Source organism: Cavia porcellus, unplaced genomic scaffold, assembly GCF_034190915.1.
Source record: "Cavia porcellus strain 051 isolate PalLab524CR breed Dunkin Hartley unplaced genomic scaffold, mCavPor4.1 scaffold_11, whole genome shotgun sequence".
Classification (NCBI taxonomy): Eukaryota; Metazoa; Chordata; class Mammalia; order Rodentia; family Caviidae; genus Cavia; species Cavia porcellus.
Window position 1 is genome coordinate 35000179 of NW_026947494.1, and position 15746 is coordinate 35015924.

Consider the following 15746-nt stretch of genomic DNA (forward strand, 5'->3'; position numbering starts at 1 on the left):
TTCAGATAATCTATCCTTAGTTTCTTTCAAGCTGTTATGCCAGTTTTCGATAGAGTTTTTAGTTTCGTGGTAATTTTGAACCTGCTTCATGTATTCTATGTTTTCTTTATTTTCTCCATCAGACAATTCTCCCCTTTTTTTCTGTTCTTCCATTCCACCATCTGTTTTTTCTTGGGTGGTGCTTAGCATTTCTCTAATTATTCTGCTTATGTCTTGCTTCAGGTCATTAATAACTTCATTCCTGAACTCGTCTATGAGGCTCTGGAGATAGCACTTTATGTCTATTGGTGCCATGTCTGCTATTGCATGTTTCTCAGGATTGGGGGCCAAGGAGCCTTTCTTGTTGATGCCTCTTCCCATATTCTTTGTTCCTTATATACAAGCGTATATAGGAGGCCCAGCTTCCTTCCGTCGGCCACAGTCTGTTTGAATTGCGCCAGCTAGGTATTCCCACCCACCACAGAGCACCAGGGAGTTACCAACTGGGCAGCCTATGTGGGGCCCACCCCTCCAGGTCAACCTACCAAAGTCTTCACTGCTAGGGTGTACCTCCAGGCGCTGGGACCCGGGTTGTGCTAGCCTACTGGGTCTCAGCCAGCAGTGTCACTTAGGCTAGGCAATGCTCACCAATCCCACTTGAGAGGGGGATATGTGACTGAAGTCGCTACAGCGCCCTGTTCCGGCAAGTCTGCCGGATCCCAGAATGTCCTCTGTTGGAGCCTGCTAGATAGTGGAAGAGTCCCCGTTCCACTCATTCACCGCAGGTCGATGCAGGGCTCCCCGCCCATCCCGCTCTCAACTCCATTCACCGATTTCTGTTCTCAGAGCTTTCGCGCATCTCTCTCCCTGCTGAGCCAATTCAGACGCTACAGCATTGGCAGGAAACCCAAATCGCAGCTTCCAATGGCGCGGGCTCCAGCTTCCACGCTGAGGCTTTATCTGTTCCTGTTATAGCACGAGGACTGCATTCCCAGTTGGTTTCTCTCAGCCCAGTTCGTTCTTGGGTCAGCAGGATATATCTCCTCTTTCTTAGGATTCCTCACTCCACACCATTACTGGATTCTAAGCTGGGTCTTTCAGAGCTGCTCCGTAGCTGCTGCTATCTGTCCTCCATGTTCTCCCGGAAGTCCACTTTACTGACTTTAAGATTCATTGCATGGCTTGAGAGTTTCCAAGGATCCTTCGAGTGCACCATGCACCGTAGAAATCACACAATAATACCGGTAGTTTAACAAGAAAAATAAAGAGAAGAAACACGGTCTAGACAACTACAGCTTCTCAGCAAGCACTCACAATGCTCACTGTGGGGCTGTGACACAGAAAATCCTCTTCTCAGGTATTAATCCTTCATTTCAAACTTTTTACTTTCATGTCTTGTAAAACTAGAGAGATTAGTGCCCACAGATGCTCCCTGATCATAAGGCAGCCAGAGTTCTGGCATATGCAAAAGAACAGGTCACTAAATGGAGAGGTTACCAGAAGCGAAGAGCTTTCACTCTCTGTCTCCTTTCCAGGCATTACCAACCTGGAACTAGAATACAAGTTATAGCAAAGGCATAGTGAGGTCTCTACATCACCTTCAACTGGGCTGGTCCTGGATCCAGGTGAACAATACCAAGTAGCAACCACACACCCTAGAGGCTACAGGTAAGATGCGAAGGTGTTAAGAAGCAACACTCTGTTGGTAAACTTTTAAGGTTATCTAACTAGTAAGAATGAACAAATCATTATAATTATTATGAGAGCAAGTACTTTTTATTGGTTTGTTCAAATGAAAGTATATAGAAAAAAATACCTAACCCCAATTTTAGTCTAAAAAATTAAAGTATCCTCACTGAAAGGAAAAAAGTGAAGAAAAGGTAAAGTGATCTTGTCTGTGGAAAGCCATCCTAAGAGATTTCTAGTCAGCAGTTTGAATTACCATTAATTTTCCTGTATCAGAAATTCCAGCTGAGGAGGAAGAAAAGACTTGGGAAAGGAGAGAGGGAAAGAGAAAAGGAGAGAGAAAGGAGGAAGAAGAGGAAGGAAGGGAGAAGGTGTGAGAGAGAGACAGAGAGAGAGAGAGAGAGAAACAGAGAGAGAAGGAGAGCGATTTTGCTAAATATAGGCATAACATTTTGAAAATCAATGAAGAAAAATTCCAAAGTTGTTTTCAGTGCCTATGTGTCAATATTAAAGTAACAACAAAAGGGAAAGCAGAAAATTTTCTCCAAATAGGTATTATGTTCCAGAAAATATTTAGATTTAATTTGCATGCTTGGCATCCTTTTGTCTCTGAAATATATTTTGGATGTTTTTACAAAGCATCTCTCAGAAGTCACCTGTGTTGGTTTCATTTCTGTTGTTCCACATTTATGCACCACTGCTCACTTCCCACTGTTTACGAAACAATTTGTGATAATTTATACTTACTGCAGTTTTCACAGCAGAGTCATTTCATAGCACACATCATTCTAACAGAACTCCCTCAGGAGAACCAAGCAAAGTGCAAATCCTCCAGCTCCATGCTCACAGACAATGCTGCATCATTAAATGAAAACAGGACAAATGTACTACTATGTCACCTCAGATTCCAAGGTCTCAACATGAGAACCAGTAAATTTAAAAGCTAAGAATTAAAACAAATAAAGGAAAATGAACAAATGACATAAAAAGAAGGTACCAACCAATACCAACTTTTCAAATTAGCAGAAGCCAAAGGATTCAGGTAGGAAAGTGATCAGTTAGTATAAAAACACTAATTCAAGAACAAAAGAGGAAGAATCCATGGCTATGGTGTAATAGACACTACAGTCTAATTTCAATTCCACTAGGTGCTTGACCTCAGGTAAATGACTTAGTCTCTCTAAAGTTTGTTTCATAGAAATACAAAAATATCAAGGTTATTGCCTTGTACACACAGATTGCATAGTCTCTTGCTGGCACACAGTAAAAGTTCAATAAATAGAAGGATGAAAGATGAAGAAGAAGAAGAGAAAGAAAATGAAAATCTGCTCCAGTAATCAGTACTTTTTATCCAGTTTTGGTCGCTGCAAAAGCCAAGCTGCTCTTAGCACATAACAGACATTAAATAAATATTTGATTTATCAAAATAAAGTCTGATACCTTTCAGAATAAGAGCTCTGCTGTCACCATCTCACTCATTTTAACACCTCTAGGAATGCCATCTTGCATTACTGGCAAGAAGTCATATTGCCCATTTGAAAGTAATTATTGTTGAAACCCACATTCTGTTGGGTTTTTCATTTTGCACACAGTGAGCAACAGATTAAAATTTGAATTAATTACATCATTTTCACTACATTTAGAGACACTACAAAGGCTTTTAGGCCTTTGTTTTTAGTGTGTATCCAAGGACATATTAAAAGAATACCCTGACATTTTGTTCCATGGAAAGTAAAACTTACTGTTATCTTTTTCTCTAAAATTTAAGTGCTATCACCTTGAATGAGCCAGAGAAAAAAATAAACATATCACAATTAGGTATTTTCTGTACATGGTTTGTACTGTGAATTTCCAAAAGCTGCATTTCCAGAGCTAAGGACACTTTACCTTTGCAGAATGCTCCATGGTGACCACCACTTTGGTTTTGGCACTGGACACTAAATCCATAGCACCTCCCATTCCTTTCACCATCTTCCCCTGCAAAACAGAAACAGAAAATATGTATTTCAGTGTCTTTCACTTCAGTCATATACGGAAAAATAAAATTAACTTGTGGATGAGTTACTGGAATAATTAATAGGAAAAACTCATTAATCTTCATTGCTTAGCACTTGAAGCTTTACAATTTAATAAGGGCAAAGTTCAGGGTAAATATTATGATGTCATTGTTATTAAGTGGAGTTTGTTGATGACCTTTGAGCAGTAAGACAAAGTTCAGGATAAACATGGGTGAAAGATAAAGTTCTTTCAAAGGATAAATCATATGATGTCACTTTTATTAAATGGTTAATATGATTTTGTTGATAGCCTATTAGCAATAAGAAAATCAGTAAATAGGAAAAGTTTAAGAACTTTTCTAGACCTCTGGAAAAATATCAGATTGAAATCCTAATACCACTGACATCCTCCTTTTTAAAAACATAATAGACATCCCTGAGTCTATAACTATATATACTTTCTAAAGCACTCTTGAATTTCCTAGACATTGAAATGCCATTAAATAGTAGACGGAAATGCTAAGGTTGTTTATCTAGTAATCATGACCAGGAAAGGTGGGCCTGTCTTTCTAACATTTGCATTTATCTTGCTGTTGGAAAAATAAAACAAAATACAATTAAAAAAACAGATTTCTGTTAAGCAAAACCAGAAAACGGAAGTTGAGTTTACAAATCTCTGACCATTACCATTCTATTTTTGCCTCTCTGACTATCCCTCATTCATTATACATCTATCAGCCATCTCTTATGGCCCACACACTTTAAACACTTCACAATGGTTACAGAGTTGGGAAAAAGCCAGTGTTTCCAGAGACAATGAAATAAATTCTTACTCAAGTATATCAAATAGAAGTGTCTTCTAACATTCAAACTTCTTCAAAATTGATTTGTGTTTTTAACCTAAGACTTCTTGCTGATTTGACAGTAAACTCTTAGAAGTCTCTTTTCCTAGAATTTCAGAGATCTGAAAAGATTAGGAAAGGCAATCAACGCCTAACTTTAAAATGAGGTTAGGTCTTGAATTCCATGATTTCAGAGACATTTTAGAGGTTACAGCAAGATGACATAAAAATGAATTAGACAAGCAGTATAAGGGAAAGGAGCTAGTAGTCACAAAGCTCTGAGGTTTAGATTCTGCCACTGAATGAAAGGGGTAGCAGCTGGCAACAAGTGGGAGGGAGGTGTGGAGGATACTAAAATGGGTCTGCTCTCAGGCACGTATGCTTGGAATGAATCAGACTATATAAAAACGTGAAATTTTAAACTCCTATAAAGCAATGCCTTCATCCTTTGCTAACTGCAACTTTAATAAAACTGTGCATCAACTCATAACATTTCTGTAGAGAATCCTGATACTCTTATGCTACAAAATATGAATAAATCAGAAATGAAAACAATGACTATGTGTCATAAATTCCAAAGTTAAACACACCCATGCAGTGTGCTGAAAAGTTCCTTTAAAAATTCCAGGACTTAGAATATACCACACACAAGCTTTGTCCCCAGTGACACGAGGATTTCTGCTACTGACATAAATCATGACAAGGTATCACTGAATACCTCTATAAACTTTATTTTCTATACTCTTTCCCATACATTAACTTACGTTGCGCTCAACACAGCTCTATGATGAGGCATTCTCATTTATGGTTTAACATAATCAACTCCAGTTAAAAAAAAAGACCTGATTTTCCATTGTCACATAGTAGATTAACAGAGTAGATGTCAAGTGTTCTGTTCTAAATTTTTGCATTTTTCACGCTTGGAAACAAGTATTTCAATATCAAAATGGTACTTCAGAATGTATGGTGTGTGCTTTGGAGGATGAAACATTACTTCTAGCTTTGAAGGATAAAGGCAGTTCATTTACATTGAGTTTATGCAAGTGTTCTGCTACAAACAAAAACAGAAATGGGTTTTCCATCATGTTTTACAGTGCTTATGCTCCTGCCAGCACAGTGTTTTGTATACAGTAGGTGCTCTATAAATATTTCTTAACTGATCGTGATTTAAAATTTGTACATTGGATTTACTTAAACAAGCTTCCTGCCAGAAACTATCATAAATTTTTACATGTATAATCACTGTATTATTGGGGATAAAGTTTGTCACGCTTTAGGTCAGTGGACCCCAAGCCTCATGAATTATGGACTGGACTAAATCTAGCATTTGTGATTGGTTCACTGTCTAGTGCTTGGGTTGGCCGTGTGAGTGCTACACCCACCGGGGGGAGCCAAAACATGATGTAAGGGTGGGAAGGAGGTGTGTCTCTCACTCTCTTGCCAGTTAACGCCTTGCTATTTGCAGCCAGCGGAGAATGGCTGCCCCGCCATGCCACCCTGCATTGTAGCCAACTGAATATGGACTGAAACCTCCAAGAACTATAAGAAATAAACCTTTCATTCTCTAACTTTGGGCATCAATTATTTTGTCTCCGCAATAAGTAAAAAGTAACTAAGACAACCTTCAGCTGATAAACTCTTCTGAGTGTTCAGCATATGACTTCTAGAACACTAGAGATCATCAAAACGATCTCTGAATTTTCTCTGAAAAGCTAATTATCTGGGGAAGGGAAAGTATACATTATAATAAGAGACCTAGACTAAACTTTTTTCTTCAGAAAGAACCAGTTCCTCCTCTCCTTTATACCCAATGTAAAGCTAAATGTGGTTTCCCTATGCCTTTGCACTGATCTGTCACGGTGAATTTTAACTTTGTCTCCCCCTTCTAATAACTCTCCCCTCTTTCTTTTTTCTTTTTCTTTCCTTCTATTATAGATATCTGAATGAGTGAATGGATGAAAGAATTAAATGAACAGGTTTGTTCAAGCCCAAGCAGAAAACTGAGGATGCAACTACTACTTATAGCCAGGGAGGCAGGGGTGGAAAGAAAGCAGCTCGGGAAGGCTTCACTAAGGTAAGATTTTACCAGTTTGACAGGTGATTTTACTAGTTTGATTTTACTAGTTTGACAGGTGTGGAAGAGCAATACTGTGAAAGAGAAAATCAGTATCTCTTAAGTGGTAACAGTAAAACCTCCAAATACTTGGTTTACCTACTTTTTCAGTATGTTCGTTGCATTGGAAAAATAAAATAAAATACTTCCCTCTATTTCGATATCCAAAGGATTTCTGAAACACTCAATTACTAAAGGGAGACAGGCCATGCTACATATTGGCAGAGAAAAACCTCAATATATGGCACGTGCTCATCATTATAACCCTTTGAATCCAGCCTACCAGACATCCTTTAGAAGTGAACTATCTGCGTTTCTCAGTTAGAGGTGGGCACCTGCCTGGGCTCCACACAACGGAAGAAAGAGAGGTAGTACTTGTGATGTCCAGGCAGTGGCCCATAAAAAATCTTTAGTATGCAGTCATTCATGCTTTTTCATCTTCTGCACTCTGGATGCTGACAACCAAGGAAAGAGAATGAGTCTTTCTCTTACCACAAGCAAGAGTGTCTTTACTGAGAAGCACATTGCATTATTCAATATTTGTGAAAAATTAAATAGGGTGCTAAAATTGAAGCCTTCACTGAAATTGAAGGCTTATTTGTTATATTAGGTGATACAATGATGTGGTGCCCAAGTGAGTTAGATGGGCTGACAAGAATCCCATGTAGAACAGATCTGATGATTACAGCTGTACAATAGGGTGGGGAGCTGGGCAAGGCTCTTTAAGGACATTTACTGTTCCTAGAGAAAGGCGACTATCCCAGACACTGTGCTGGGCACTGCAATCCACCTCTCTACCCACTTGGCATTTCCAGAGGTGCAGTATACCTACTTTCAAATGAGTAAATGAAAGGAATGCATTTGGAGATGACAGTACTAAAAGTTCAGGCAACAGCTGAAAAACTAGATTGTCCCTGATTCCAACTTCATCTTTCCCCAAATCGAACATCCTATTCAACATGTAAAACAAGATACTGATAAAACAGGGAGGTTGAAACACTAAAAATAAACCTTTAAATGAATCATAAGCGAGAAAGTGATACTGTACTTTGTGAAAAATAATCTTCTAATGAAGAAGAGCTGCAGGCCATGATTAAAGAACTGGGCCAGGATGACACAAAGTGAGGCTTTCTTTAAAATCTCATCAGCAAACACACGGTTTTTGAAGGATGAAACGTCAGCTTTGAAATGTATTCTGGCTGGCATAATGCTGAGATGACTGCTGAATGTTCAGCTCATCGCCAACTTTTTTTTTTTTTTTTTTTTTTGGAGTTAAAGACTGACCCTGACATGAAGCATGAAAAGAATACTGTAATAAAATGAGTTAGAATGTGGCAGGCTCTGTTACAATACAGCCACACAGTTTCTGAAAAACAGTGATTCAAGTATTACCCTCCATTCACATATATTTACTCAGAGTCTATTACAAATTAGGTACCAAGATAGGAATTATAGATGAATAAGATTTTCTGCCTTTTTTTCTATAAAATTGATTTAAATAAAAATCAGTATGTCGATATACTTCACCTCCTTTGATCCCATTTACACATGTCAAAACTTTAAAGAAACCAAATCTGTCAAGGCATCAAAGTATAAATACTAAATTATATCCCCAAAGGAATAGCCAGTAACTAAAAATCTCAGTGCTACAAACTACAAATATCAAATCACAATATCCCAAAGATAGCAATTCAAATTCTGAACAAGACCTTTTTGATAATTTAAGGATTTAAAAAAAAATAAAATAAATATATTTTACAGGACATCTTAAAAATTATTCTTGCCACCAACTTTTTCATTACAATATAAGTATCAATGGTTCATTTCCAGATTTGTTACTTCTCAATATTGTAGTGCTAAGCAAGAAACAATTTATAATACATAGAAACAATTTTCAAAGCACTTTAAGTAATTCTATGTGTCACAGAAGAAAATGTAAATTGATTGGAAGTAACAGGGAAAGAGCTGTGCAGTGAATTATTAATAAAAGTGAAGCTGTGGCACAACATTAAACACCAGAACATTAAGTACCCATCTCAATTCAAATATAAGCCTCTTTATTTCTGTCTGCATCACTATTACAAAATGTGCTGGGAATGAAAAGTTTCTCTTAAAATGCTCCTAGCTAAGAACAGAAGAGCAGCAAACTAACAAGAATAACAATAACATTTGTTTAAACACAAAGAAACAGGTTATTACCCCTTCTTTAGAGGAAATAAAACTTATAATTTGTCTTAGCTTAGCAAAGTTCAATAGAGTTACATTATCTCTCTTTTTTGTTAGATTTTGTTTTTAAAATGAAAAAAGAGATTTTTCTTGTCACAGATTAATTATATTTTACTGGACAGGTGAACTGTTCATGTAAACCAATTGATACGGAACTAGAAATAGAATTATACTCTATGTTGTTAGGTTAAGTTAGAGAAATGACTTGTAATAAGTAACAGCTATGTATCAAAATATAGATTAAAAATAATGTCACAAAAGCATACTGTAATAAACTTGATATTTCATTTTTCATTTACTGTCTGTTCCTGGTTCTCAGGGATCTGTTTTGTTATTTACCTTTTGATCTAGCTCATTCTTTCTCTCTCTCTCTCTCTCTCTCTCTGTCTCTCGTCTCCTCTCCTCTCCTTTCCTTTCCTTTCTTTTATATCTCTACCCTTCTCTTTATTACACAGAAACAGAAATCTGCTTTCTGTCCTGACTGTGCCTTTTAAGTGAGAATTACCTCAATCGGTGGTCTAATAGTTAACTATCAGATGGGGTAGACACCCCGGGAGGCAGCTAACATTCCTTTATTTCTGTACTGTTCTATTGCATTTCAGTGTGGTCCACCTAATCCTTGAATCTGTCTGCTCATTGGCTTCCATGGCATAATCCTTTCCTAGTTCCTCCAATCTCTCTTAAGGTTTTCAGGCTCTTTCCTAGCATGCTTTTCCTAAATAACCCTTATATGTTGGCCAAATTAAGAGCTCTGTCCTATGTCTATTGCTTTTGTCTCTACTTGTTCTCTAAGAGCAACTTCACCTACTCTTGGGATATAAATTGCCTCTACTTTTAATGACTCTAAACCAGATCTTTCCTCTGAGTTTTATTTAGACTTTGATATTCAAAAATTTTATAGTCACTCTGTGGCAGTTTGTTGACTCTCAAACTCTTTCTTCTTATTCCTGAGCTCATGGTTAGCCTGGAGTTTCATGCCTTCCTTGAAATCAGGGCTGGTCATATAAATAAGTTCTGGCCAATGAAGACTGGGTAAAAGTGATCTGCAATACTTCCAAAGCTAGAAAAACCTTGTAAGACCAACTCTTCATGTTCTTCTGCCTTCTGCAATCTAATGAAAATGGCCCAGTGGGATGGAAGGAATCTGTCCTTGAATTACTACACTGAAGACAGCTGCCAGCAAATCACTGACATTCATTTTAGCTCTATGTGAATGAGAAATAAGATGATTTTACATTATATTAATTAATAATGCCTCATCTCAGTATGATCCAAAGCAAACATCTTTATCAAGGCAAATTTTACTTCCTTAACTTCCTAGCTTAGCTACTGGCCAACCATCTACCCCAAGACCCAACTCAGAAACTTTCTTGTTATTTGCCAGTCCCTCATAGCCACATACAATTGTGGCTAAAGAACTACAAATTGCATAATTTTTGAACTTCACCTTTCTGTGTTTCCATGATTTTGCTTTAAAGAATTGTAATAGGGTAGAAGATATTCAGTGGTAGAGAACTTGTCTAATATGCATGAAGCTGTGAGTTCCATCACCAATATCACCCAACAAATAAAAATAATAAAAGCGGTTCTTCTCACACCTGTCCCAAGGCCATGAAAATAATCCCTAAAGCAAAAATCTGGTTATGTTGTGTCTGTGCTTTAAATCATTCAGGCTAAAGTCTAAGCAGGTCAGCCCGGCATTCAAGGCCTCTGATGACCTAGTTCCTACCTGCCATATTTCCTTTCATCCATTTCCCACTGTTACACCAGTGAACTGTCTGCACACAACACAGAGCTTCACATTATGCCTTAAGAGAAAACTCTTATGCCATCAAGTGAACTTCAGCTTGTCCTTTATGTATCAAATCACAACTACTTTTCCAAGTATTCACCAACCTCCATCCCATCTCATTGATGATATGAAATTGGGGACCTCTCTTGGGTGTTTTCACAGTATCTTTGCATGTACCCAGTTTAGAATTTACTGTATTAAAATCAAGACTGATGGCCTACTGGTAGGTAGTGGCATGGTCATACAGGTATTTACTATTTAAATTCTTCCTTATGAGAGGGATTTTGCCTTTCTCTACTATCCCCCCATATCTAGTACTTAAAATACAATAGGGGACCTCCATGAACCCAGCCAGCTATGACTACCATCTGTCCAGATATATTAGTGCTCCAATCTTAACACCTCTGATTGAGATCACCTATCACAGGTGATAGGCATTACCTCGCTCCTTACAATATAATCCTCCTCTTTCTATTCAGCTCCAGCCCAATGCAGTGACTGACATAGAAAAGATTTTCTCAGTATGCTTTTAAATAAACTGAATTCCATCTTCAGGGAAAAGTTTTGTTTGTAAAAATATATGGTATTTGATTAGAAAACTAATCAAAGCTTATTGGTTTACAGACAGAAAAAAAATTGTAAGAAGGAAAACACATGAAGAGCTTAAGGTATGATAGGCAGAAGCTAGGGAAAGACAAACAAGAGGGAAGAAGAACAAAGGGTCAGATCACCCACCCCGGCCTCAGATTGTAAGTGCTGGGCAGGCCCCCTTCTCTTCTGTTTCTTTTCTATTTCCAGAATTACTGTACATTTCTGGGGAGCAATGATGAAGGGGAGCTATACCTAGAAAAGAATGAAGAAAAAGAATATTCCCAAAGTATATGCATCCTACTCCTTTCTAAGGTGGCAATTCAAATTACGTAAGTGCAACAAGTCATTTGTAACTCAACTACTTGAATTCCCTGTTAACTCACATTGTTTTTCTCATACATAACCACAGTTGCTGGGGATGAAGAAGAAGACATTTAGGGAGACTCTCCTACTATCACCTCCAGAAACTAGAGACTGGACACTGAACACACTCAACTCAAGACAAATGACCCAGCCCAACAAGAGGTGAGTAAACCAAGCCATGAGATTCAAACCAACTCAGGAAGTAGCAACATTAAAAATTCAACAAAAGTTCACTGAAGTAAGAGGGACTGAGGAAGAAAACAGAATTTAGTACTTTGAAACAGATTCTCACAATGACAGTTTAACACTGTTATACCCTTGTCATGGTTTATGTCAGTGACCCCCAAGTCTCATGCATTATGGACTTAACCAAATCTAGCATTTGTATTGGTTCATTGTCTAGCACTTGAATTGGCAGTGTGAGTGCTACACCCACCTAGGGGTGGAGCCAGGGTATGATGTAAGGGATGGAAGAGGTCCTGTCTATCTCTTGCTAGTTCACACCTTGCTGTTCGTGGCTGCCATGAACTGCAGCCCCGCCATGCCACCCTGCATTGCAGCCAACTGAGTATAGACTGAAACCTTCGAGAACTGTAAGAAATAAACCTATCCTTCCCTAATATTGGGCGTTGGGTATTTTGTCCCAGCAACGAGTAAAAAGTAACTAAGACAATTCTCATTAGCACTGAAGGCTAAGTAACTGTTATTTAACAAATACCTAAACTCTACTGAATTTCTCTTATTTTTTCAACTGAAGAGAGAAATCTTTTAGGAGATACCAAATGAAAAAAGTCCTAAGAAACTCAATATTTCAACCATTACCTATTAATTAACACTTCATTATACTTGCTGGGTGTTCTATGCTATCGCTTAGCATATAAAATTCTCTCCTCTAAACAGCTCATTGTTACTAAATGTCCTCTTATGTTAATGAAACTGCATGAAACCCACCATGCAAATTCTAAAAATACTAGTGCTGACACTTCAATTTTCTTTCAAAAATTCACAAAGAGTAAAGTTAATTTTCCCTAGAAGGGCAAATGAGTAAAATCTATTATAAGTATTGTAAGTATAATAAAAATAATGCCATATATCCATTTTTAAATATTTGGATAGTTACACATGATAAATTACTTGCTAATCCATGCCTTTCTACTTTTAGGCAGAATATTTGAAAATAAAACTTTACCCTCTACAGAAACTGTCTGTGCCAGTTTATAGCAGTAGGTGTACAGATCAAAATCGTATCAAGTTGCAAAACATTATTTATTGCAAATGAATCTGAAGCAATAAAAATCCTAGTGCAAATGACTACCATTTTATTATCATGATCAGAATCTTCATTCATTCATTTATTATAAGATATCCAGATCAATCACTTCTGCAGGTTAGAAAAATGTCAGAAATGTAACAGGTTTGATTCCTAAAGAAATCAATTAACTTCAAGGTAGGAAAATGAGTCCTATTCTAGCTACTAACTACCACGAGTCTCTCATTTTATAACAGTGCAAATACCACTCAACAAAGCGTCTCTTGCTCACTTATAAAACACCATCACTCCAAAAAAGGAAAATACATATATATTTTTCTTTCATTATTCAAAGGCTATTAAATCCATCTCCATGAAGGAAATGAATAAATATTTTAATTAAGTGAATAGTTGTAACTGTGAAACTAGTATAGTTTGTTTTCTAAAGCATAATCAAAATGAGCACATTTTGTTGTCATTATTGTTATAAAGAAGGTAGGTTAGATAGGTTATTTTTGTTACAAGGTCAGAAAGGCAAATCTGATCTATTTAGTGGGTTAACTAAAACAGAGAGCAAGAGAAAAACTGTGCTATTCCTAACTCTGTTTTGAAGATACAGTTTCAGTTTTTGTAGTCTATTCATTATACTACAGAGATGCAAACAAACATCAAACAAGCTGGCTGAGCTCACCTGGCTTTCTCAGGACTAAACAAGGCATCCTAGAAAGAGACTGAGCAGGTGTTTCAGTGCAGATACGTGGGAATTTGTTTTCACTTAAAATGATTTAAGTGTTATCACACTATAAATGTTATTTAATTCAATTTATTAAATATAAATGAGCACTGGAGCTTCTGTTCCCGTATAATTTCCAGAAGCAGAGTAAATCCTTTGTTTGTAATTCCAAGGGTTACTTTTCCTTCCACTGGATCATCAAAAGAAAGGTACCAGAATACAAAATCACTAATATATCACCAGCTATGATTTACAAATACAGGAAGTCCACAGGGCTGTTGCAATCGAATGCTTTAATGGTGGTATGAGGATAAAATGCCCCATTTAAAAATCAACGAAATTTTCTCAGGAGGATGATGTTTTTATTTTTTTTTTAATCTCAAAAAGCTAAACAGAAAAAAGGATATAAATAATATATAATTTCAAAAATAAAAAGTAGGGAACTAACACTAGTTAATATATTGCACATTGTTATCTCAGAAGTAGTTGTTCAGGTTATAAAACCGAGGCACAAAAGTGATCAATCAAATAACGACAGCACAACTGTTTTTTCTGATGAACTAATAGGATGATGTTATTTTTAAGAGGTTCCTGAATAATTGTCCCAAAGACAACAGCTAAAATACAAATGCAAAGGTAATAATCAATTTTTGTATGTTCTCTATGCACTAAATTATATCAGTTCCCTCAAGAACTCATTCCCAGTATGTCTTTTGCAGTCAGGAAATAACCATTATCAAAAACTTTCTGATTTCTCAAAGAAAAGAGGTGTGGGCTTCTGGTTCTTCAAAGAGTGTGAGAACTAAAACTATGGGCAAAACCACACTTGCTCCCACTGTCTGCAGAACTCTAAAGAGCACAATTATAGAATTATTGTAACTACACTGCCCTGTCTGATAGTTGGATAGAACATTTATAGAGAGATAGAGTGGATGAAAGGATGTTATTAAGGAATACATCAACACTGAAATCACTACTAGTGTTTTTATTCACAGTAGAAAAGATAAAAGCATAACAACATAAGAAAAAATTTAAAAGTTAGAAAAAAACCCTAAGGGCAGTTGCAAAAGGGCATTCTGTATATACTAAATGAAGGTGTCCTATTAAGCATTGGGTGGAAAAACATATAACCATTTTGACTATATAACATTATAATAACTATGCTTCATATGACCGCTGGATTCAGCTAACGGTCCAGTTTAATGACTAAGCACCTCCAGGTATTAAGGGCAGTGAGCATTCATGACAGATTCATACCCATTCATCACTGTGGGAATGCCCTTCAGCCTTTCTCTCCTATGCAAGTATTACTCAGTACAATGAGGACCCAGTGCTTTGCACAAATGAAGGCAGGTCTAACTCGGATTGCTGAGAAAACTCACTTTCAGGACTAAATGAACTATGAATTCTTAGGTTGCACTGTTTCACACAGACTGGATCTGGGGCCTATGTAAATGTGTTGAACTGCTTCAGTGGGAAAAAGAAAACAGTGACTTAATGGTGAACAAACCTGGTAAATTCAGTCTCACCTGAAAGACAGAGATTAGGGTGTATCACATGGATACCTTATAAAGCCTGATCTGATACAAGACAGTATCATGAGCACACTTTGCCCCTGTGATAAGCACGTCTTCATTTTAAATTGAATTTATTTTTAACTAGTATATAGAAACATAAAAATTATACATATTAATGTTTAAATCAAGTTCAAACTAGCTCAAAAGCTTTGCTCCTAGCTTTTTGAGATGCACAGCACATTACTGTCATCTATAGTCAGCCTACTATGTAACAGCACAACAGAACTTTTTGCTTCTGCTGTAGGTAACTGTAACTTGGTAGCACTGATCCACCTCCCTCCAACTCTTCTTGAGATGCCCCCTATTCTGGTAACCACAGTTCTACTCATAACCTGCGTTTAATCACTGAAAAATCCCAGACAAAATCAGATTTGGAGTAATTATACAGGACAATTGGCCAGTACTTTACAAGATGGTCAAAGACATGAAAAACAAGGAAAGACTGGGAAACTGGCAAGAATCAAAGAAGACGAGGCATTATAATGAGCACTTTGTGGCACATATCTCTTCTAATTAGTCTATTAAAAATTTCCTAGAAAAAAACTGCAATGTGGTGCCCTGACTGGATCCTGGAACTGAAAGAGAACATTAATGGAAA

At 37.1% G+C, this 15746-nt stretch overlaps 1 protein-coding gene across 1 annotated transcript in view; it reads right to left on the reverse strand.

The window, feature by feature from the left end:
- Oxct1 (3-oxoacid CoA-transferase 1) overlaps nucleotides 1–15746 on the reverse strand; it is a 123734-nt gene that overhangs the window by 28901 nt on the left and 79087 nt on the right. Inside the window, exon 14 of the mRNA XM_003470204.4 lies at nucleotides 3553–3642. Coding sequence (XP_003470252.1) covers nucleotides 3553–3642 — 90 coding nt within the window. The remainder of the gene's footprint in view (nucleotides 1–3552; nucleotides 3643–15746) is intronic.